This window comes from Gavia stellata, chromosome 6 (assembly GCF_030936135.1).
Source record: "Gavia stellata isolate bGavSte3 chromosome 6, bGavSte3.hap2, whole genome shotgun sequence".
Taxonomy (NCBI): Eukaryota; Metazoa; Chordata; class Aves; order Gaviiformes; family Gaviidae; genus Gavia; species Gavia stellata.
Genome location: NC_082599.1, coordinates 32848616 through 32873383, shown reverse-complemented (window position 1 = coordinate 32873383; position 24768 = coordinate 32848616). Strand labels below are relative to the sequence as shown.

At 37.2% G+C, this 24768-nt stretch overlaps 1 protein-coding gene across 1 annotated transcript in view; it reads left to right on the top strand.

The window, feature by feature from the left end:
- CRPPA (CDP-L-ribitol pyrophosphorylase A) overlaps nt 1–19789 on the top strand; it is a 122565-nt gene extending 102776 nt beyond the window's left edge. The window contains exon 10 of the mRNA XM_059818889.1: nt 19461–19789. Within this exon, the coding sequence (XP_059674872.1) occupies nt 19461–19565 (105 nt within the window). The 3' untranslated portion in view covers nt 19566–19789. The remainder of the gene's footprint in view (nt 1–19460) is intronic.
- The last annotated feature ends 4979 nt before the right edge of the window (nt 19790–24768 follow it).

The window sequence follows — 24768 nt, the reverse complement described above, 5'->3', positions numbered from 1 at the left end:
AAGCAAGAAGGTATTTCTTTAGTAATGCTATACTGTAAGGAACAGTAGGCTTTGTAGCACTTGCCTGCTTAAAATTTTTTCTAGACTTTTGTGGAAAATACTCCCTTTAGGAAAAAAAAAAAAGCAGCTGCCTGATATGATTGGTCAAAAAAAAAAGCACTTTTTAAAACAAAGCAATTTGAGTGGAGTATAGGAAGGTGGTGGTACTCAAAAAAACTTCACTGAGAAATGATTCAAACTTTGAAGTACGGGGAACCAAGGTATGGCACAGGAAGAGTGGAATTTCTGTCCTCCAGCATGAATGCATGCAATTTGAAAACTTGACTTTAGGCAACTTGGAAGTGCTCTGTTGAATACAGATTTGTAGCAGGAGTTGAGTAGATGGAACTAGAAAATATTTCTTCATTAACAATTGTCTTTGTCTAAGTGAGTGGGTGTGATAGGTATGGCTTGGGAATAGACTCAATAAACTCATGCAGTTACAGATAAAGCAGCTGACATTTTTAGTCCTCTTTTGTTTCAAGTGAACTGGCAGTATCTGTGAACCACATACCGTACGTGTCATTCATCTGCTGCTTCACTGTATACCTTCCAATGACTTAAGCAACAGCATCTGGCAGGCACATTTCATTTTTCTGATACGCTCTGTCCTCCACCTATTAAATCTGGTCATTTAACAAATGCAAATGAGATTGATATTATGCTGACTATCACTGAAGTTTATGGAACTTCTCTTTTCATCTCAATTATGCTCAGTTAGTTGTTAGGACTCTTAAATGTTCATGTTTAATTGGTTTACTTTATCTTGGAGGATTGGTGTAGTAAATACTGCAAACTGAGACAAACATATTTTAGTGAGGAGCTATTACAACTGCTCGGAAATAAAATTTAAAAACCCACTCTTCTTAGGTATCATTTATAGCAATTTAAATCTTTCAAGTTCTATTGTAACCTTCTGTGCATGGCAGAACCAATGCAGGCACAAAATTACATATAGTTTTCTAATGGAACAACACTTTTTGCAATATATTGCTTTTATTTTCAGTGTCTATTCAAGTAACAATTTCATAAGGTACCTTTTATTACCACAGACAGATTAAGTGCAGTTTTTATGAAAAGTCAGAATCTGTGGGACTTAGTTTAGTGTTTTGCTGCCTTTTTTATATATATATATATCTATATATATATAAAAATCAGGTTGTTTGCCGTTTTTGTAACAAATGCAAAGTTCTGTATGGAATCTGGAAAAAAAACCACATTCCTTTCCATATTACAATCACTTGATTAGGACATCCAGCTACGATATCTAAACAAGTTATAGGCGTTAGGTTCCTGATCTGAATCACTTTATAGGGAAGGAGATGTTCATTTTTACCTCTAAAGGGGGTCTAGGGGAAACAGGCTTCCTGATTTAGTTATCCATTTTTTTGTATGTGATGTTGGAGTAGAGTAAGTCAGACAACTTAGAGAAAGTATACAGAGATTTAGCAGATTTTAGGTTTAGTGATTCTGCTTTTTAGCAGTTTGTTGCTTCTAAACCAAAGTGTCTCAGGAACATAGTGTCAAAAACATGTGAACTACTTGATTTGCTTGTGTTCTTGGATTTTGAAAGTTGTACTTCTGGAATTGAGCACCCTTTTCCTGTCCAAGATCTACTGAAAGCCATAAAGTCCTTCTGTAAATCTGTGTCTAAATCTGATATGGTTTTGGATCCTGTCATCTGATGTAGGAGTAGATTTGGTAACTATGTTAAGAACTGTTCTCCCATTGCCTGGTTTTGTAATTCTTACTTTCTTGTGGATTGCGTCAATCTGGTTGTCTGATTTTAAATAAAGCTTTTGTAGCCACATATCTCTTTCATCACAATAGACACTGTGAGCTCTTTATGTTATACAGAAGGATATTTAAAAAACCTTTGTTTTAAAGCATTTTTCTATATATGTCAGATCAAATTATTACATAGGGATTGTTAGGGATTATCTGTGAGACTGTATCAACTCAGTGTTAATCCTCTATCTGTAACTGTCCAGTTGTTTGCCTTCTCTCCCAAATATTATCACAAACAATTCTGATCTTGGACACGGAATAAATATTAACAAAGGAATCCTTATAAAATAATATTGATCTTGCATTCAGAAGTTGACTTTATTCTTTCTATAAATTAATTCATCTATTAACCTGTTTTATGTATGAGCACATACACGTGATACGTTATCCTTATCAGTAAATTCTGCTGCGATTCAATCACTGTTTATACATGTAGCCCAGGAGGCTGTAGTTCACTGTTACTTTCAACTCCTTTCACGTTAAATAAAATATGAGAGTACCTCTGACTGGTATACAAGCCAGATTTCTCACTTTTTTATGTTGCCTTTGGAATCTGATTCCTACTTTTATTTATGTAATTGGATTATACAGTTCACCTGTTTAAGCTGCACAGTACTGGTCTACCTTCAATTTTCATTCTTGACTTTTCATATGATGTCTCAAGCCACAGTTGCAAAGCAGAATTTGCAAAAGAGAGAGAACAGAGTAGACAACTAGCAGAAGTGGTGAACAAAAGGTACTTGGGGTGAACATAACATCATTCATGCTGATTTCTCCTTTTGATGACTAGCATTTGAAGATGCAGTAGAAATTGTGTCTAGTAGAAACAAAGGTATGCATTTTACATGTTTTATCAAGACTAATGTAAAATATTTTTTGAGGTACAGATACTTGTCAATAATGCTTTGTGTCTTAAAGCCAATAAGAGATTTAGAATCCTAGCTTAAGTACAGTATGGACATGTTTGTGACAAATGAGCAATTCGTATCAGAAATAGTTATACTTTTTCAAGAAAGCCGATGTTTATGGGATGCTGTCAGAGCCTTGCAATGCACTTGTCAAAAGGCATGCTCAGTTACTGTACCTGAAGTACATGACTGCAACCTTTGTATGTGTGACTTCAGAGAGTATATATCTACCTACTGTAAGGCTGATTGAGTTTGTTATTACCAACAGTCTTTGCTGGTACTTTGTTTCATCCAAAAGTCTTGATGTTCTGTTGATGTTGAATCTTGGATGTGTGTCTCTACATAAGGTTGGACTGACAACCGTAACTAAATAATCTATTTTGGTGACTTGTGATGCTTTTTATATTTTTACAGTTCTTGCAAGAGAAGGAACTGATTCCAAAATAAACTTGAGAAGATTTCAGAATTAACAAATCTTAACTGCAATTGCAAATTGCATAGCAGTTTGAATTACCGTGTAAAGTCTTAGACACAAGGATTCATGGACTGTTTTTTTAATGAATGCATGTGACTATGCTTCTTGAATTTTGACCCTTTGGTCATGCATTAGCACTGTTCTGTAAATTTGAACTTTTTAAAATGTTATTTTCAGATTCTAAGTTAACAAATCAGATCATATTAGCGCATGATCTATAAACAGTGGGTGCTGGCAGAATCTCACAATCATGCAGTACTTCACTTTGTAACGCCATTTATGAGAATCTCTTCCAGTTCTTTTAGCCTGAACTGTGTTTTTCTTTGCCGAACAGGTTAAGAAATTGAAAATGAACTCATAGCAATTGCGATTAGAAATAGCTTCAGGGTTCTTGACAAAATTAATGTTCTGGAGCTAGTGTGCAATGAGATCATTCACAAATAAATACGTAGCCTGTTTTCTTTATTTTGAAGTTTATTTTCTGTTTTATATCAGTAATATAATCCAGGCATTCCAGTCCAAGAGAGTCCTTCTTGGGTGGTAAAACTCAATAGGTATTTAGTCTCATGCCTTATAAAGCTACTCGAGTCAAATTATAATTGTCCTGAAATACAATGCCTGTCATAACTTATTACAGTTTATGTATTATCTATTGTGTAAATACAATATTGGTTCCTTTAAACACATACTAAAGTCACAGCAGAAAGTAACATCACAGTGGCCAACACTAGGACTTAGAAAATAGTAGGGTCCACGGGAGCTTCCTCAGAACATTATCAGCTGAGCACACTAAAGGATTGCTTCTATTGACTGACTTGGCTTTAGAGCTCCTGGTGTTTACTGACTGCAGAATATGAATTTAGTTGCCACGTATATTTACTCAATATGATGATAACTGCAGAAACAAGGATTCCTATACAAAACTCTTTACATTCGTTACTTCCCTAAATGCATCCTAATGAGATGGAGTGAATCTAGATATGTTTTGGGAAAGACGATTTTGGCCTAATTATGTTTTATTTTATAAATAGTTCTGCATTTTAAAATATGTTCTTTCTGATATTTGGGTAGAATTTTAGAGGGGAAAAACTTCCTGGTTAATCATTTTAAATGTCATTGCAAAATTATTAATAATGCCCCTAGCTGATATTTATTACAACCACATTTTTTCTTTTGAGTTTGTTTGAACAAATTAATTCTAGTGTATATTCTTAAGGCTTTCAGACTGGTCATAAACAAACACACAAAAATTAAAATTGACACTTCAAATTTCCATCCTACTAACAGAATCTTATAAATTGTATTGAAAACATTTGAAAAAAAAATAGAAAAATAAGTGAGATATTCTAGTATCAGTCAGAATAATACTCTTGATATGTTGTATATGCATTACCACTAGGAAAGGGTTCACTAGTGGGTTTGGACCTAATGAGTCTCTATATAAAAGCAAGGTCTGTGTATTGAATGTGTAGGCTTTGGATTCTTGGGAAAAACTGAACTAGTTACTGATATTGTCCAGGATATTCATGAAGAGAGCAAAGATTTGAAAAACATTTCAAAAATTTAAGGGTAGTAGAAGACAGGAAGTTTTTTTTCTAATACACGTTTCTTTTATAATATGCAGTTTATGTAAAAATACATGCTGCAACATCAGTGTTACAAGAAGAGTAAAGTAACTGAGTCATGAAGGCAAGAATATTTTTTCAGGTGAAGGTTAGGCTAAACAATTCAGGAAACCCTTTCTACTAGTGTCAGATCTGGTTAAAGGAGGGGATGTATGGAAAACAGTAGGAAATAATCAGAAAGCAGTAACTGAGAGAATGAGGATTTTTAAGTCCCATCTTTGGACTGGAACAAGTCCAGAGATAGCCTCAAGCACAAGACAGCCGGTGTTTTGTTAATGGACTTGAAGGGAGCATGTAGCTCTGTTTCTTAGTAGATTTGTTTGACTGGAAGAATGGAATCTCACTTTGTGTATATAAAAGGGTATTCAGCAGCAAAAGCTAATGCAAAAGTTCCTAATGTGTAAGCTTCAAGAAAACAATAGAACGTTAATCTCAGTAGTTAATGTGAAGGAGACATTGTGACTGAGGACAACTAGGAGTGTTAAGAGATGAGGTTGTGGCACATACATAGTGCTACAGACGTAGTTCTGCTTACTGAATAGACAGCAGATTTATGGAAGTAGAGCATACAGGGTAAAAGCTGAGGCCAAGAGCAGGCACAAGGGAATACAGTTTGTTGAAGACAAAAGAGATACTAAGTCGAGAGGAATTAGTGGAAATGGAGTTTGAGATTACTTCTTTTGTCCAGAGGAAACTTTTAAAACATGTCCATGAAAAGCCAAACCACACATTCATCTAATCAATACAGGCTGAGGAGATGAACAATGTGAAATCATTGCCCATGTAAAAAGATACATGCAGTTCTAAATGCAGCTGTGAACTTGGAAGCAAATACTGAAGCTGGAAGGATGAAAAAAAAGTGAGAAGTCAGAGAAAGAGTAAAAGTTGTGCTTTCTAGTTGAAGCGCCAGGAGATTCGTTCTTGACACCTGACTTATTTGAGCAGTTAAACTAGATTTTAATTCTGGATGAGGCTTAAACAGAGCTACATTCCTTTTCTTTTTAACCAAACATATATGACATAACAGCTCTACAGGCTGTAATAGCTGGGCTCACACTGTGGATGCTCAGATTCACATCTGTGCCATCATCCAGTGTTCTCACTTGAGTAACTGTACCATTTCATGGGAGTTATTTCCTTGGTAGCTGTGGATACCAAGACCAGAACCCAGCAAAATTAAGCTACTCTGTTTCCCTTAAACATAAATGTTGTTATTAAAATGCAGTTTTTACAAAAAAGTAATGACTTTTAAAAACCAATTTAAAATTCCTCTGTAGTCTTATGTTCAGGATCTGTAATGATCAACTACTGTCAAAATTACTATCAGATTGAAAACTACTTGGTGTTCTGCTTGCTTTCATTTTTGGCAGTTATATTCACAAAATAATCCAACAATTTTATTAAGCCCTCTAAATTATTCTTGAGTTTATTTAAAATACGATTACCAACTGGCAATTTAAAATACTTCAGAGGTCCTGCAAGTGAATTATACAGGTATTTACTTAATATCCAATATCATGATTCTTGCATCACTTCTAAATATTTGCAACAGTAATATTTAGCTGAAAATTCAGCTTTTTTAGGGAAAGCTGAAAAACAAAAGCACACCACATGCAGGCAGTCTACAAGACACTATCTCCTCTTTTACCTTACTGTCTTGGAAGAATGGCAGTCCCCTTTCTTATGAAAAAGACTAGTGCCTGTCACCATGAAAATAGCTGTTCTTAACCCATTGATTTCAATTAGCTTTGGATGACCCAGATTTTAAAGTGAGAAGTAAGTGATGGGGTAAACTCTTACACATGTTTAGTCACGCCCTTGGAAACTGTCATATCTTTAACTGAACTTATCTTTGCAGACAGTCACAGACATATTTAAAGTTGCAAGTAGGCACAAGATGATTTTAGGATGTTTTGAAAGGAAACTTTGGTAACAATTTAATTGAAAGTGTTAAAGGCTGTGAAACATAGACTCCTCTGTTATGCAACTCAAGATACAACACACCTGAAGGATAAGCTTAACATTGAATGCTAATCTCATAAAAAGAGATGTGTTCATAGCTAATGAGATATTTAATGTGGTTTTTTTAGTAAAATATCCTAATTATGGAGTACAATTAATCCATCTGCTGAAGCAAGACTCATTCCTTTATTTCTTTATTCTTTTTCTTTCTACTTCTTTTTATTCTATTTCTTTCTATTTCTTTTTAAAGTTTTAAAATTGCCATTTTCCTAAAAGCACAAAACCAGTTTTTTGCTATTTTACAAGAGCTTTATCACTTTGGATATATTTTCATTTTGAATGCCTTTGTTTGTGTATAGACAGGCTATTGTGTTACGTGGTTTGGGCTGATATTAGCTGGCAGAAAGAAAGAGAAGCCTGTCTTGGCAAACCCTGATTTTTATGTAAGAGAGCATCTGTGAGCTCTATCTTTGTGGTGTAGCTGGACTCTCATAGCCTAAAAGAAAACTAGAATCTAAAAGCAAGCACATCTGTCCCCTTAAAATTTTAAGGATTATACATCCTTAAACCCATAAGTTTAAGGGTAAGGATTTAGTGGTGAAACCTGAGGAGTGGTACTAACTGCTTTATCTGTTTTCTGTGTTTTAGCTACAAGGCAAGTTATGGGCCCTCTTCTGCCTTCCTATCACTAGGCTTATACTCAAAGGGTTTTTTTGGAAACTGGCTATTTGCCCTCCAGCTATGTGACAGTTTAATCGGTAGGTAGTGGCAGGAGAGATTCCTCTATGCGATTCAAGCTATGGAGGGATGGTCAGGTGGGGGTGCAGACTCAGAACAGCCAACACAGCATGAGCTGCCTAGGGGCTGCAAAAACTCGCTGAGAAAGTAAATGCACGTGTGATTAGTCCGTGTTGACATTTTGCGCTGCTCCAGTCATACTGCTAGCAAGTTAGCTGGCTTGAGGATACTTCGATTGTATCTTTAAAAATTGCACTATACCACTGAGCCCTGTCCATCTGTTACTACCATCCACACTTGTATGGAAAGGTACCGTGTGTCCAGTGCTCACGATCCTCTCGGCCACTTGGTGAAAACAGAACACTTTGCCACGGTGGTTTCCCAGTGTGTTTTTATGATTCTTCTCTACACTGTCTGCTGGATTGGACACAGGCTGTTTGCTGCTGCTTTCCGAACCCAGCGCCTCTGCTCACACCAGACTTCAACGACCAACTTTCCTCTAGGATTAATTTATCAAAATTTATACGCTCCTTCCATTGCTTAGCTGAAAACTTTAACATGGGCAAGTGCTCTGTTTGCACTGCCTTTAGGCTATGAACTAAGGAGGATAAAGATATAGAGAACAGAGAAATTGAGAGTTTGGATTACCATTTTTAGAAATTATTATTTCCTCAAGCATACTGGATAGGGATTAATGCAGTTCGTGGCCTAGGGTGCCGCTCAGTCTTAAGTGTGCAGGTAAACATTGTGTAGGCAACATACCTGAAAGAAAACAATAGATAGAGGCAAATACACTTTCTCCATTCACAGCAGTTTTGAGTGTATTTGAGTGTACTTGAGTGTGTTTAGAGCTCCTTTGCTCGTACAATTATTCATGCTTGCAAGAAATGCAAGTTCCTTTCCTGCTTATTACATCCACTGCGTGAAGGCTGCTTTGGAGCAGGGAACAAGTCCGTGTTCCTTGCAAAGGGGTGTTGAGAACAATCAGAATTACTGTAAAATTAATGTATTAAAATGTCATGTTGGTGTGAGAGACAAAGGGAATGAAGCTTTATTAATAACTTGTGTTGTAACTTGTTTTCCCCCTGCTGACTCCTCTCCTCTTACTCTCCAAGGAGACATGTCACCTCATGTCCTTGTAACTTTTTGTCTCATTTCTGGACACTTCTTGATCAGCCTGGTGTTTTTATTTTTTGGGGGAAAGCAGACTAGCTTGGCCTTTCATAAGAGTCTTGAATTGTAAGGAATTTATATTTTTTGCCTTCCAGTAGGCTGTAGACCCTCAGCTGTAGACAGGAAAAGAAGTCAGAGATGGGACATAAACTACACCTAAACATCACACAAAAGTGGTCAGAGAAGTAGAATTTGAGTGATGAGATGAAAGAGGTAGGATGGATATTTAATTTTAAATGTTAAGGTGTGATTCAAGGATGCTTTCAAATTCAAGTAAGTGCGTAACTTAAACATGAAGTTTTTATGATTTATTCTGCAATCAGTCCCTCTTCACAGAATGATGAGATGATGCAACTTGAGACGCACTTGCAAGCAACTAGCTAGATTCAATTAAGAATATCAAATTAGGGAAATCTGTGCTATCAAATGCTTAACAATGAGTTTCTGGACAGCCACTCCCTCTCACTGTGACTCACTGCTCAAAACACTGACATTTGAGTTACTTTAAAGCTGCTTTTGAAATTTTGAGAGAACAGTTTAAAAATAGTTAAGTACTAGGTCTTCTGTAGCAAAATATAGAGTTTGAAGTTGAATTTCAGTCTCTGCAACTGCAAAGTAACTGGGCTTGTAATACTGTAGTTACTTTGGTTTGTATTTCTGTAACCAAGATTGGAATGTGGCCTTTACCCCACTGAACTGATATTAACATCCTAAAAGTTTGGAAGCCAGAAGACTGGGATGTGAACAATAGCCCAGGACATGTGTACACATACTTTGCCCCTCAGAATCTCTTGGGTTTTGTTTATTTCTTTCCCCAAAGGAGAAATTTTAATTTTGGTTTTTAGTAGGCTATACAGTTTTTCCTCTGAACCATCTCAAGTAAATTATCTGTAATCAAGAGGACTGTTTCCAATCAGTTAGTTACTGCAGCCGTATGCTTGTGTTTCAGATTATTCACAGTCTGTAGGAGTTGTATAATGAAGATTTTAATGATTGAACAGAACACTTTTATTGAAATGGAGGCAAGCATGCCTCTTCTTATTTTGGAGGGCTGGATGTCTATTATGCATAATATTCCACATGAAGTTACTTCATAGTAGAGGGGAGAAAAGTGTGCTTTCGACTGAGAGAATGGAAAAAATGCTCATGTTTCCTCTGCATTGATTTTCAGCATCCCCCAGGAGATTCAAATACATCACTCATTCTTTCCAAAGACCTTCCTGTTTTGTTACAGTCACTAATTAAAAGTTGCCCACGCTTTCTATATAACACTGATAATCACAACCACAAATTGTATGATGTCACAAATTATATGAAACCGCTCCTGCACATTTGTATGCAAAATTCTGTAACCTGTGATAGCTAAAGCGTTTCATGTCTTGTACTGCATACTAGCAACTTAGATGTTTGCAAACTCTGTTCATTTTTTTCTTGAAAAGTGCAATGACCAATCTACGTTGTCAATATAATATGGGACAGAAAGGAAAAACCTGAAATATTGAAATATACTGTGTTAAATTTACAATAAAATATGTACTTTTTTGCTCTTGCTAGAAGTTTATGTGAAGAAGTGCTGTATTGTTTTCTCTGTCCCCATTAGGCAGGTTTTGTCAGATCCTAAGTAACAATGTTATAGTGCTCTAAAAGTAAAGAGAAACATTCAGATATGTGATACTTACCTACTTACAATTTTACGATTACACTGCTGACCTCAGATCTCACTGGGTAGAAATGTCCTACTCTGTTCTTTGAAGATTTTTTATTTTTTTACCTGCAGTATATGACACTGTTTGCCTATCAGATAGAGCCTCTGGCATTGATTGTAATCTCTCCTGATCTTTAGCAATGGCATGTCTTTTTAAATTTTGAGGATTGAGATAGTTGTGTACTTAATCTTTTACCTCTGTCATTTCTTCTTTTCCCCTTTCTCCTAGCTTGTTCCCCCACCACTTCTCTCCGTCTTCCATACATACACGTGTTTGCCTTCCTACTTACTGCTGACTAGGGCTAAAACACTAGTCATTGAGTGAAACTGAGCTTGACAGTGCTGTATTTCTCAGCTTGTAATAGGAGAAAACCAGCTAAACTGTGCTGAACCGCTTTTGCTCTGCTACTAGCCCCATGTGTCAAATGCATTTGTACGTGATCCGTAGCTGCTCCATCCTTGCTTGGTGGCTGTTGTACTGCAATAGTCTGTAAATGATTTGCATGATTGGGGTGTTATGTTTTGCAGGAGGCCAGCACTACTTAACCCATTTTTTCTGTATGTGTGTGTGTGGTGGGTCTGCTATGTATTCCTGGCTGCCTCCAAAACTTAACACCACAGCCCATCAAAGTATTTATAGACTCTCACAGTGGAACAGGCAGCAGAGGATCCACCACACATACACACTGAGGGAAACACTATTATATGCTGCTGGTGGTGCATGGAAGGCTTAAATCCCACTCCCGCATGAATTTATCAGTGCTATTGGACTGATCCAAAGCTTTCTGAAACCAGAGGAAAGACTTGCCACAGCTTCACTCAACTTCAGCCCAATCTTAGATTTTCAGCAACTTGCAGTGCTGGTTATCAGAGGAGAAAGCAAGTCTCCTGTGCCTGAGGAGCATTTAACTTTTCCTATATTGATAGTAAGAAGCATCTTTTCCTTCCTGCTAAAAACCCTTAAGGTGTGTTTTACAAGGTTACCAGAGTGATACCTCATAGAGCCTGTAGGTAGTACAGTTAACATATATTAACACGGATACGTTTCATATTGTCTTACTTGGTAACATGCTGTATTAAGAGACCACCTCTTAAGAAACCTCAAACACATAATATACTTTTGCAGACAACCACATCTGTTAAATGGCTTATTTCTGCCAGTATTTTTGTACCAGCCCCATACAGGTGGCAGAATTGGCTGCTAACTCAAGTATTAGGCAGTTTTTTGAACAACTTAGAGGGAAAGATTGTTGTGCTGTCACTACTGGCATACTCACCCTTGCCAAGAGCTCAGATCAGATAGTGGTAAGTGCTGAATGAAAACTCTTGCTTAAGCTGCAATGATTGAATGTGCTGAAAATGCTCTTTAAAACAAACTCTTCAGAGAATTTCTTGGTCCAGGAATTTTTATTGATTATTCAGTATGATCACGCTAACAATTTTCCTTACGGGGAAAAAAAAATAGACTTGGAGAGGACAATAACAAGGGAATATAAAGCCTAAGTCTGTGGATCACAGAGGCATTGGCACTGAACTCATGTCTGTTCCAAACACCATTTGCCTATTTTACATCAAACGAACAAACTTTTGGAGCAAAAGTTAGACCAGAGCTTTCACTTGCTTCCCAGGCATCTGGACTAGCTGGAGTCTTGTCATCTTTCTGTTGTGATACAGTGACTGTACAAGGAATGGGTATTCCTCCACAGGAATTTTAACCCCAGTCCAAAAAAAGTGTGAGCTGGGGGGTGGATTAACCTCACACAAAGAAGGGAACTGAACCCTGGTCACCTACATGCCACAGAACATGTAGATAATGGAGCTGTTTTAAAACTGCTGATTTAGGGGAATTCTGTCTATTCCGTTCATACAAGAGAAAGGAATTAATCCTATTTGGGTTTTTGTTTGTTTGTTTGTGCTGTTTTGTTGGGGGTTTTTTAACAAAAGACTGATGTTTACCTTCAGTTTTAAATCTCTGAATCTTTGGTGAAATGATATATGCATTAGGAACATAATTCTTACAGACTCCAGGAGATTTAAAATACTTGTCTGTCCTCAGTGTATCCACACAGTCATTTTAAATGTTGATGACTCTTCATTTTCTTATGACAAACTATAAGAGGCATGGTTGATCAATGGTACAGGAGAGAGAGATACAGTTCAGTATCACATATTCATGTGCAATTTATCCGGGTTCAGGATGATTGTAGCATGGATGTACAACCATTTAACTGCAGGGAATTAACTCAGATCTATCAGAGTTCTTTAACTAAGACGTCTGCTAGGTTCCAAGCACAGTAACAACTTGGTTCTTCCAGTGCCACTCATCTCTTTTCTTAATCCTCATTGCATCCCAAGTACCTAGATTTCTAAATTATTTCTATTTTGAGGTGTATCCACTAATGAAGAATTGATTGCATTTACTTAGTTCAGGAAGGAATCAAGGCTGTGTATACAGCGGTTCAGTTATGAGCCTGCTGGAGTAATTTTGAACCCAGCTACCTATCTGAACTCACATGCTACCTTAATTATTTATGTATTACTTGAAAGGAAACCTGAAAACAGTCAGAGAAATAGTTTTCTTATCTTTTAGAATGATCTGCATAGCTATCTTCTTATTGAGGTAAATTGCTGCATTGATATTATGTATGAGATGTCACTTATCAATAGATCCTTTGGCACATGGATTCAAAAATGTGATGTGGAAGCATTTTAAGAAGAAAGGAGACTTCAGATTAATTTGTACTGTTACAGAAATGGAGGTTGCTTTAATATGTAGATGCATGCCACTACATATTTTGAGTAGGAAAAAATCCTTCTTCATGAATCTATCAGAGCATTCCTCATGGTGAGATTAAATACCAAACCATGTTACATGATTGATTTCTGGTAGTAGTAGAACCTCAGTCCCTCTTCAGATCATCTTTTTAAATGAAAAACATTAATTGAAGAAGAAAATTTCAAGTATTGAGGTTTTTGAGGCTAGATTCTCTACTCAGTTTCTCTGAGTGCAAATAAAACATTGTCAGTATGTGACATCAGGCGAGTTTTGGAGGCACCTGATACAGCCTTAGTATAAATTGCGGCATCTCATGGAGTTTTAAATTAACAGCAGCTCCTCTTGTACTGCCAGTGTAGTCTTTTGCAAGATGCTTGCTGGAACACAGACGATTTCAGCTCTTTTCTCTTCCGCTCATGCCTTGTGGTGTGCACCCAGGCCCACCGTGCAAAAGGGAGCAGTGGGCATGCAGTCCTTGTGCTGGCTCCAGCCTTGTTCTGTAAGGTGGCAGGAACGTGCAGTACAGCACAAGTGCTGTCTTGCAGTGTGGTTTGTCCCTCTCTCCTTCTCTGTTTTGGTGGGAAAGGTGTCCATAGAGCAGTTAATCTTTTTTTAAATGACTGTGTTTATGTGGTAGCTACATGGGATTTGTGCCTAATTCTGGGGGGATTATTTGATCGTCGTTCTATGTAGTATTGATGCATTTGGGTAGGGAGAGAAAAGCACAACTGTCACTTCCCAGCGATACTAAGGCTACATCTGTACTGCTAAGTAAAACAGGCCAGGGACGGTTCTCTTGGCCTAGGGCTAAAAGGCACAGCATGCCTCATGTCCACGTGGCTAAGTTCTCCTTTCCCAAAAGAGGGTGGCCTCATTCAGACTGTCCCTTGGGAGCAGTCCCTGGTCTGTGCTGTCCCCTGAACCATGCCCAGCCATTGTCTGGGAACATGTTAGCTGGCAGGAGCCAAAACTGTGCCAGGGAGTGGGCTTACAATGGAATAGCAAGGGCAGGGGCATGCCAGTGCATGCCCTGGCCCCCTTTCCGTTCCTGATACAAACGTAACCATATTAATATTGATGTTCCCTAAGTTTAGCACTGTCTTTAAATCATGTTTTCAGGTTTCCCGTCAGCCATATAATCTGGGCTAACGTTACAGTTCTATTCATTTTAAAAAACTGTATTAAATGGAAAGTCAAATAATATTACAGCAAAACAGAGTGCAAATAATGGAACATAGCTGTTTTATTCTTTTGGAGAGATGCCGTAAAGGGCAGAGGTAATACCTGCAGAGGCTTTTTTTTTTTTTTTTTTTTTGAGCTAAAAAGGGTAGTATGTGTTTTTCAAGCTATGCTTAAACTGAACTAGTACATATGTAAATTGAAATGCATGTATGTGAAGTTCCAGCTGGGGAAGGAAAAAATCCTAAACAGATTGAAGCAAGGAAATGAATCGTTAGGGGAATGTCAGTAAATATTCAGATATCCTCACAGTTTCTTAAATAAATGCACATTTGTAAAATATCGGATTGCGTATTCCAAACACAACTTTAATTCTGTCCTTTATCCATTCCCAGTCTTATTCTGCAGACCAGAAAACCCCTACAGTCAGTAACTCTACATCAAATAAATTCTGAGTATGAGTTATAACCATCACACAATATGGTTTTGTTGGAATATTTTTACTATTTAATAACAGACGAAGTGGATATTTTATTTTGGAATCAAAGTGCTGTTATGTGGATTTATGGTTTATAAGGTTGGCAGTGTTTCTGAGTACTTTCTTTTCCAAAGTACATAAATATAAAGTGGTAAAAGTTTTGTTTTTAGCTTATAAATGCAGTTAATCATCTGTTCAAACAATAAAAAATTCTATTTATTAATGGCCAAGAAATGTAAAAAAGAAAAACCAAAAACCTCTAACAAGAGACTCATTTAAGTCAACTGGATGAAATGAATAGACAGACAGTGAATATCACAATGGTTTAGAGGGGATCATGGCACACCAGTTGATCATGTGGAACTTCAGTCATTAATCCATTAAAGTTGTTACTGCCTCCGAGTCTTATTTAAAGGTCACGGTCTTTTTTAAGGATTTCGTTGATGAGGGAAAGAACTATTCATGTTTGATCCATCCAGCGCGTGCACGGATGTGCACTCACTGACTAGCGTGCTGAAGTACGTTCTCTGCTTGGAATTTGCAGCACTGAGCAGTGGGTGGGCAATAACGTGCAAGAGCTCTTGTGGGCTACATGAGGATTTGTATTGATCGTTCTGTTCTTACATCCTGTTTTTTATCGTGGTTACAATATATGCAAATACGTCAGGCAATTAGACATGTGAAGACCTGGTTCTGCTTGATTATTTGACTTCCTGCAACTAATAATGAGATTTTTGAAAGATTTAGTGCTATACCATTGAATATAAAAGAGGATCGGAGGCCTGTATGTGCAATGGAGTTAGGTGTGGTAGATTAGATTTGTCCTGGCATCCTTACTGAAGCCTCCCTGTAGGCACTATCAGCTGTAATCAGCACTGTTGCCAGAAATAACATTGCAGTGTCAGAAACGTGGGTGTTTTAAGGGTATAGCCGGAAGGCTTGAAGTGTTCACTTATTTGTTTAACTTTAAATTAGTAAAGACCCACAAGATTCTTTTTCTTTCCTGCGTTGTTGTTGAATTCTGTCATTTAAATTCTTTTTAATATTCTTCATAAACACTGCTGACATCTAAATTACTTATAACTACTACGGAAAAAGCTAAGTATCATTGTGGCACATTGAAAATATCCGCTTACGTGCACAGTAATGGCCTAAAATGAAATAAATTCCCGGGAGGATTCAGAAGAGAGGAAAGAATACTTAAGATATAACTTAATTATTGTGTCAGTCAGTGTTATGCCTACGCTTTGAACAATGTGTTCTCTTTCAGTTGATAAAATTTCTTTTTCTGTTCTCATTTTCTGAAAATAAGGACTAGAAATTATCAACAAAAGTTATAAATTATGCACAGGCTATGACCATCAAATACTACAATAATGATTCCTAGCATAAAAGCGAGTTTTGATTCTCAGAAAGATACAGGATACACAACAATTTTGAAATGCCTGGAAGAGTCCAGTTTTTTGCGTTATTTTCTACCTCTTCCCAGTAAGACTGTGGCTGTGAGAATAAAGCAAGTTAAAATTGACACATACTTGACCTCTGTGGCACTGATTTCTCCTGCACTCAGAGGCTGGCCCATAGGCCCAGGTGCTAGACCCTATTCAGTTGATAGGTGACCCTGAGATCAAATTGGGACAGTGTTACCGGGAAGGAGCAACATCATAAATGTAAAAATTAGTAACCCCTATGATAAATACTTTAAAGGATTGCCCTGTTGAAAGCTTCAGTACATGCTTCACGATGTCATTTAACCATCAACTTTAACTGTATAAAATTAATAATACCTTTTCTATTACATTTGTTATCTTAAATAAGATAATGTGTATTCACTTAAAGAATACATACACTTCTGGTTATTTGCACAAAACAGACTTTCAGGGACCAAACCTGCATAGGGGTCAATCCTGTCTGACAGTTCATTGTTCCTGCCATTTGTATTGATTGATTCTAAAAAAGACAGGAACCAATAGGTTTCCTGAATAGTTATAATGATAGTATTAATAATCAGATTATTAGAAGTGAAGTAATTGTAAAACTTGCAAATGCATTTTAATTTGTGCTGCTTATTTTTTGTGTTTGTCTTTCTGAACAAATGGCGATTCACCAGTCAATTTCGGTGTGGTTTATAGACCACTTCTGCATGCAGGCTTCTGCATACATTACTGTACTGCATTGCCTGCATTACAAATACTACTTATAATTTTTTGCATATCTTTCCTTCAGAACATGGAAATTAGCACTAAAGCCTTAGGTTTAGCTTTAGAAAAAGCTTTTTTCAGTCTAAAGGAATCTTACGGTGTCACTTTCAATCTCTCCTGTGAAAGTTAAATTTCTTTCTCTTGCTTCCTTTTATGTTCAAAACCTTAAATAATTTATTACTGCAAAGGAATGTGTACTGAATCCAGTAACCAACAGAGGATGTGGAAAGATTTATTGGAAGAAACATTAAGAGCATTCCTGGCCAGGTGCATATTTTTCTTTTTTGTGAAATGGGAAGAAAAAATACACACCTCCAGCCAACTTCAGATATGGCTGGAAGCCCATTTGGAAAACAGTGTCTGTAATTGTGAAGTGCTTCTTGAGACAAACGGAACAAAAAGCCATGAGGGGCGCAAAGAGGTTGGCACTGCTGAATATCCAGAAGTGTGATGCTAGATCTTGAAAGCAACAGCAATGTTTGCTGTCTGAGTGGGTGTATGCACATGACTTCCGCTCTCCTTGTACATTATACAGCAATTTATACCTATGGGAAACAAGGGAGTGAAACCCCTACCAAATTGGAGTAGTGGATTCTGAGTTCCTCTTTGCGCGCTCGGTCCATGACAAAAGGTGCCAGAGGAGAACACTTCTGCACTCCTTACTTAACTGAATGGGAGCTGTCACTCAGTAAACAGCAAGACACAGCTGTGGTGAACATTTTTACTTGTAAGACAATTTTTTAGACCGCTAGTAAATAATTTTACTGCATATTAGAGTATATAACATGAATTTGTGAGGAGTGTAATCTTTTGGGCCTTTACAAATTGTAACAGCTTACTTATTTGATCATTTTTAGGATAAAAATCTAGTCACATGCAAATATCATTTTCCCAGGAATGATGAAAGAATCAGATATAAACTAGCTATTTCTAATTCTATACATTTACCTCTCTAGCATTTTGCTGTCATTTACATAAAACACAAAGTTAATAACAGCATTATAAAATATAATGCTACGTATTTTAGAGTATTCCAGGGATACTTTTCCCATATCAATTTTTCCTTCAACTCCAGCTTCTTAGTCTCCAGCTCCCCTCTGTACTAGTTGAACAGGAAGGTCCCCTCAGCAGCAGCCTTATTCCTTAAAAAGCAGTGATTAACATTATGTTTTTGTATAAGTTGTTGAATCCATTTCCTCTTTCTCCATTAACCCTAGTGTCTTAAACATGTCACCTACAAATTATTCCTTGATGCAGCATCTTAGAAGAGTAGTGGTGAAAAGATGCAGAATCAAGCTGCTCCATCTGCCTGCCCCAGGCAGGAAGCAGTAACTACATCCCTGTTTACATGTATGTGGGTCTCATGTTACAGGACCCTAATGATGGAGTTTCCTTGATCTGTCCAATAATCTGTTCCATTGTATACCAGTCCGTACTGTGAAAATGCTTTCCTGACTTCTTATATCCCAGTCTACGTTCTCTTAAGCCTATTGCTTCCAGTTTTATCCATTGTGGATATGGAGAACAGCTTGCTTTCTCTTTGTAGCTCCCCTTCTGTATTTGAAACTCTTCTAGATTCTCCCTAGAATTTTGTAGACCTTTCTGTTTCTGTTTCTTCACAGAAATTGTTCCCTCCTATTTCTCTCTCCAGGGATATGTCTGTGCCTGGCTACACCTATTGATATTTTCCCAGTGTGCAAATGAAGATGTTACTGGTAGCAAGAGGCCAACCTTTTATAGTCCATACAATTAAGAAAACTTGGCAGTTAGACAAAGGACTCTTTCAAATGTGAGATGGAGTGCTCAGTTAGAAGCACGGAATCAAAGTCTCATTTTATTACTTCTTCCTGTGTTGGTCTCTATACTTGCCTATCAAAACCAGACTACTTTTTAAAGTTACTTGATACAAAGATCAGCTTAAACTACTGAAGTCCCAGTGCCTTTGTGAGTTTAAGTAATTTGTAGACTACAGGTGGGATTCAGTAGGTTCTTAAAGTTATAGGTCTTTAACTGTGCTACTCAGTTAAATCCTCAATTTTGTTCCAATGTTTTCAAACCCAAAATTTTGACTACCTTTTAGATTTTAAAAATCAGTTAGGAAGCAAGTGACAGAATCAAGCTTCTGTTTTGGTGATCTCAGAATAGAAGGCACTAATTCTAGCAGTTAAAATGTATTCCTTTTTAAAAAATAATTTTTCTTTTTAAATCACGGAAAATTGATATTACTATGAAATTGTATTTCCTTAAAATGTAAGTTTTAGAAGTTCTTCTTCTAATAAGTGCAAATAAATGTTGGGGTTTTTTCAACAATCATATGGTAATTTTGCATACTTGAAAATTAATTGTAAATATATTTACTTTTTCTACTTTTGTTAACATATTGTTTCCCCCACTCCTATTTTTTTTTTCCCAGGACCATTTGCTGCTTCAGGAGACAGTAAATTCTGCTGCTGCTCTTATCATGGCATTAATAAAGGACAGAAACCCAGAGCTGATTGGGCAGTTGTTGGTAGCATAAGACCATAAATCAAGTGTAGCTTTTGGAAATGTTTCTTTTTCATCATCGATTCACCAAAGGTCTTGAATCATTTTAAGCTTTGATGAAAACCCTGGGTTTATGACGTTTACTATTAAGATCTTTTAACAACATATTTTTGATACTTAAAATGCAAGTCTGATATTACGTATAAAATGTAAAGTGAAATACAAATAATTCTGATACACTGGGTGCATACTGTGAGGAATGATACTGAAATGGTTTTGTGTGTTCCTGATTGTTTAAAAAGGTACACAGAGGACACCAAAGCATTCAGTCTTCATGCATAATTGGCTTTAACCATGCATGTGTATGGTACTCCAGGACTGCATGAATGAAATTTGATTGAAGATAAAATAATCCTAAAGCACACTCTTGTGTGGATGAGGAAATGGATTCAACACCGTCCTCCATGTAATGAAGGTAACCTCGAAACAAAGAAAAGATGTGCATGCGGGCAAGGAGGTGCTAAACCCCAGTTTTCCAGATACAGATTTATTGATTAATAATCTATCCTTTTCTGACATCATACAACATAAGCATTCATATTAGCTCTGTGTATGGCTATAAAATAGGCATGTTTTATTCATATATATATATTCATGCCTGTTCATACGCAGAGTACACAAATAAATGAGAAACTAAAGAATTTATTACTGGTATTCATAATTTAACAGGACAGCTTTCACAAATAAGATTTCTGAATTTGCTTTTACATTAATGAATTTGATGAAGGAATTTGTCTCACGGGCTTTTAAAAGACATGATGAAAGATGTCTCTTTGGCTATATTTTGTGACTTTCTTGGCTTGAAGACTGAAATACAATCCGTGATGTGTTTTCCCCACTTAATAATAAGCAAGTGAATTTAGAAAATCCTTTATGTTTTCCATCCATTCTAATTTATACATTGTGATACTGCCTTAGCATTGGGTTGTGTGTAACTTGTCAACAACACCTTAGATGTTCAAGGAACGTGTGGACATGGCACTTCAGGACATAGTTTAGTGGGCATGGTGGTATTGGGTTGACGCTTGGACTTGATGATCTTACAGGTCTTTTCCAACCTTAGTGATTCTGTGATTCTGTAATTGTTTAAACAGAACCTTTTACCATGTAGGAGTGTTTTACTTACTTCATTCTCTTAAAAGGATTTAAATCCAATTAAAAATCTTACTGCAATGAACAGCTGTAATGACAAAAATTATATTATGGTTGTTTATGGACTTATTTTGAAAAGAGAACAGACAATGCACAACAAAAAGTAAGTTTCAGGTCATCAAACGTACCTAGTACTAATCTTAAATGGAAGATAATAAGCTTTATTAATGTACTGTTAATCATTGCATTATGGATTTTTTTATCTTTAACAATCCTTTTAAATAATCTACAAACATTGAATAATCTCTTGCTGGAAGCAAATACACCAGCAACAGAACTACTAAAACAGATCATGAAATACTAGAACTGCAGTTAAAAAAAAAAAAACAAAACTGGACTGTGATTAATGCTATTGTGTGTCCAAACCAAATTTAAATGGTCTTTTGGATGATTGTTAATACTTACAATGGGAATAAAGATATAAAATGAAATTAAGAAACTGGCTGATTGTTTTTTGTCTGTGCATAGCTTCTCACAAATAGCAATATACATGAGAAACTTGGCAGCCTTTTGTACACACATGCTGTTTTGAATTTAACTACTGAATCAGTCACCACCCATATTGCTTTGAACATTTGGATAGAGATAACACAGAGTAAATAAAAGCTCAGACTCTGCTAGCCTTGCTTACCTTACTCCACAAGCACTCTAATTAGTATTCCTTGGGTAGTGTTCATCAGAAAAGAGAATACAGAATACAACCCTAGAAATGCTTTTTGTAACTGCAAAGTTGAGTGAATTAGATTTGTATATTGAAATCAACCTACTTCATGCAAAATCTGAAAATTAAATTACTTCATTTGTCTTAGATCAGTTGGCAGAAGAATTTTGAGGTAAAATCTTTTTTTCTTTAGCTTTCCAGGCTACCTGGCTTCAAAAAGATGGTTTGGTGGTCCTCTAAAAAAGGCTGAAAGAATGAAAAGGATAGAAGACAGTAGAATTAAAAAAACAAAAACAAAAAAAACCAAAATCAAACCATAAAGCAAAGAGAAACAAAGTGAGATATGACCCTACTGTAATCAGTAGCATAACTCTAGTTGACTTTAAAACAGCACAATGAAGCTTTTAGCTCATCTTGATAACTAATGATGTAGGCTGCAGAACAAAAAAAATGTGTCTGGATGCCTTAAAGCTTTTGGTGGATTCAGATTTGTATTTCTATGTGACACCAGAGCCTCATCATCTCCACCACGCTGTTCTAGGTGCCATCCAAACAGAAGCTTCCAAAGACACGTAAGTTTCCCAATTACTGCTTGGCACTTTCCGATGATACAGCAACTTCTCCTGTCTGTACGTCACTCCACCAGAGAAGGGTCATAGTTTGTTTGCTCTGTTCTTCCTGTCTCAGACACTTGCTACTGCTCATAGGTTTTTGTTCAGGTTTTATTTCTGAAGAAAAGCACATTTACTTCCAGATACACAAAAGCATTTATTATATCTCCTTCCTCTTCATCCATAACTTTGATCTGCAAAATGCTAGTTCGTCTGAAAGAGGGTAGATTTAGATTAGATATAAGGAAGAAATTCTTCACTGTGAGGGTGGTGAGGCACTGGAACAGGTTGCCCAGAGAAGTTGTGGATGCCCCAACTCTGGAAGTGTTCGAGGCCAGGTTGGATGGGGCTTTCAGCAACCTGGTCTAGTGGAAGGTGTCCCTGCCCATGGCAGGGGGATTGGAACTAGATCATCTTCAAGGTCCTTTCCAACCCAAACCATTCTATGAGTCTATGATTCTATCTTAATCAAGCATCCACCAAGATTGGCAGACAATACGTGTTTCCATTTTTTCCTGTTAAGGAAGATTTTGGGGTTCAGGAACAGGCTCATGTTAACAGTGTTCCCGAAGGAGACAGAATTCTGGGAGAGAGCTACGTTTGACCTGGCCCAGTGTGACTGCTCTGATGATTGGGACATATAAATGGCTGGTAATTGTAAAAACTGTGTTATGGGATGAATTGAGCCCTTCAGAGAATTAGCAGTGCCTTTACTAATGTGCCTAATAATGCCTCAACTTTATGTTTTTTAAGATTTCTGATTATTCTGTCTGGTCCATATGACAGATGCACTAGTCTTATTCCTGTCCGACTGCAGAAAAAGAGTATTTAGTTATTAGGTTAATTAATTCAGATGCATAGTTTACTAGATGGTAGATTTTTCTCTTTGTGCAGGTAGTGAAAGAATGGTATTCAGAGGAATTTCCTCGTTTGTTTCAAACATCACTTATTAAAACCACAACTAATTCTTACTGAAACAGGGAGAGCTGCTGAGACTTGTAAAAACAGTAATATCTTTAAGGGCTCCCATTGGGAAAATCTGTTATGAAATATTAAGATATAAATATATGTCTTATCTATATCTTCTAGAAATATATAATTGTGATATAAAAAGTTCAATGATAACTACAGTATTTAAAACCAATCTCAAAGAGCTGAATTCTGAGAAACTAAGAAACTGCTTTCATTATTCCTGCCCAACTCAATCAATCCAATCTTTTGCACCTGGTTTTGAATAATTTGTAATGGCACCCAGTTCGATGACTAATGCCCTGCTCTGGGTGCCTCCAGTAAGATACTAAGGCAAAATATCAACATGAGTTCAAATCCTTGTGCCCCCAATGCCTGCTCTTTCAACTTCAGACTGGTAAGTTTTGATGATGTCTGTCTCTCTTGGCCCATTCCTCAGGCTGGTTGTTTACCACAGTTCAGTTTGTCTTGTGCTTCTGGCAAGCACCAAGGGAAAGAAGCAGTCACTGACACTGCATTTTTCCCAGTGTAAGTTGATTTTGATTGACAGGACTGTAAATCACTTGTCGAATATACATTTTCCTTGGTTATTTCTTCCAGGAATACTCAATTAGTTCTGAGATCTGAAAAACACAACTTCAGTGCTGGTGCTGAGGAAACAGTCCCAACTGTGAAAATATGTTTATGATAGAATTTACTTGGCTTGCATACACCAACCTGGAGAGCAAAGTGGCATTTCTTAATATATTTATTACCAGGCTAATTTAAGTATGCTTTTCAATCTTCAGATTGAAATGGATCTTGCCCTTCATCCTGCACATATTCCTGTCTCAGAAACTGAAATTATAATTCAGTTAAAATGCCACAACACTGAATTGTAGCAGAGTTACAAAGATAAATGAGAGAGTAAGACTTGGACAAGCAAAAAATTATGTGAATTTAAGTAAAATGGAGACGCAAGGAGGCAAGAGAGAATATACCAGAGCTCGTCCAGATGGCAAAATCTGCAGGGGAGACCCCTTGAATGGCATGATACGCTAAGAGCTGCAGGCAGGAAAGCCTTCCAGACTCAGTAGCACTTGAGATGGCAGCTCGATAAGGTGTTTCCCTATTCAGCAGCCTTTTTAGATAATCGCCTCCCTTGGATAGTTATTCCTAGATAGAAGTTGCTACTTCTGCACCACTCTCTCTTTCATTACTCTGCCTCATTCCTTTTGTTTCCTTGCCTCAGACTGGCTCATGTTTCCTTTCCGTTTCAGCCATTCGTGTCTTCTACCATGCTCTTCTCCCATCCTTTCCCCTACTTCTGTTACTTGTTCTTTCTCTCCCTATTTGTCACTCTCTTTCCATTCCTCCCAGCCCACCATAGTCGAAGGAGACTATTTCCCCCTCCTCCCTTCCCCTGCAAGCCAGGCCGTGGTCTGGCATCAGAAACCCTTCCTCGCTCCTGGATCGAGAACTGAGGCATTTGGGCTTTGGCACCTCCGCGCTGCTCACAGCTGGGACTGAGAACAGATGTCACTTCCGCTGCCAGCTGCAGGCAGATGAGCAGCAGCTGCCTGAAGGGACAGACCTCCTGCATGGCAGCTGCTGGGCTGACACTGAATGTCACTTATTAGCTGGAGTCAAGCTGCAGGCAGAGCTGTCCCACTGAAGGGGAAATAATAGCTCCAGGGTCAGGCCACCCTTTACCCCCGCTTCAGTAGCTGAACTTGGGTTTGAAAAGTCAGCACCTAGTCAAGGAGCCAGATTTGCAAATCTATCAGAGCCTCAGCAACAACAAA